The 410-nt window shown below is 41.2% G+C and overlaps 1 protein-coding gene across 1 annotated transcript in view; it reads right to left on the bottom strand.

The window, feature by feature from the left end:
- Positions 1-218, bottom strand: part of LOC110030602 (uncharacterized mitochondrial protein AtMg00820-like) — a 6542-nt gene extending 6324 nt beyond the window's left edge. Inside the window, exon 1 of the mRNA XM_020733427.1 lies at positions 36-218. Within this exon, the coding sequence (XP_020589086.1) occupies positions 36-218 (183 nt within the window). The remainder of the gene's footprint in view (positions 1-35) is intronic.
- Between the last annotated feature and the right edge of the window lie 192 nt (positions 219-410).

The following is a 410-nucleotide window of genomic DNA, read 5'->3' as shown; positions in this document are numbered from 1 at the left end:
GCCCTTTGACTGTAGCCTTTTGCCACTAATCTTGCCTTGTATCTTTCAACTTCTCCTTTGGAATTCTTCTTCGCTTTGTACACCCACTTCACATCAATTGCCTTATGCCCTTTAGGAAGTGAAGCCAGCTCCCATGTGTCGTTCTTCTCGATCGCCTTAATTTCTTCATCCATTCCATCTTTCCACTTCTTGCTTTGTATGGCTTCTTGGAAGTCCATGGGTTCACAGTCGGCAAAGAGACAAAAAAGAGTAAGATTATCTTGATTCATAGTTACCTCATAAAGATCTTCTAATCTTCTGAAGCGTGGTACTCTTTCACTTGAATTTTCTTGTGAAGTTGATGACGACGAGTTGCTTTGATTACTTATTGTTTGCGGAGTAGTAGACTCTTCTCTTGCTTCCTCGATCCT

The sequence above is a fragment of the Phalaenopsis equestris genome, unplaced genomic scaffold, assembly GCF_001263595.1.
Source record: "Phalaenopsis equestris unplaced genomic scaffold, ASM126359v1 Scaffold000002, whole genome shotgun sequence".
Classification (NCBI taxonomy): domain Eukaryota; kingdom Viridiplantae; phylum Streptophyta; class Magnoliopsida; order Asparagales; family Orchidaceae; genus Phalaenopsis; species Phalaenopsis equestris.
The sequence above is the reverse complement of the archived record's forward strand: the minus strand, read 5'-3'. Positions and strand labels throughout refer to the sequence as shown.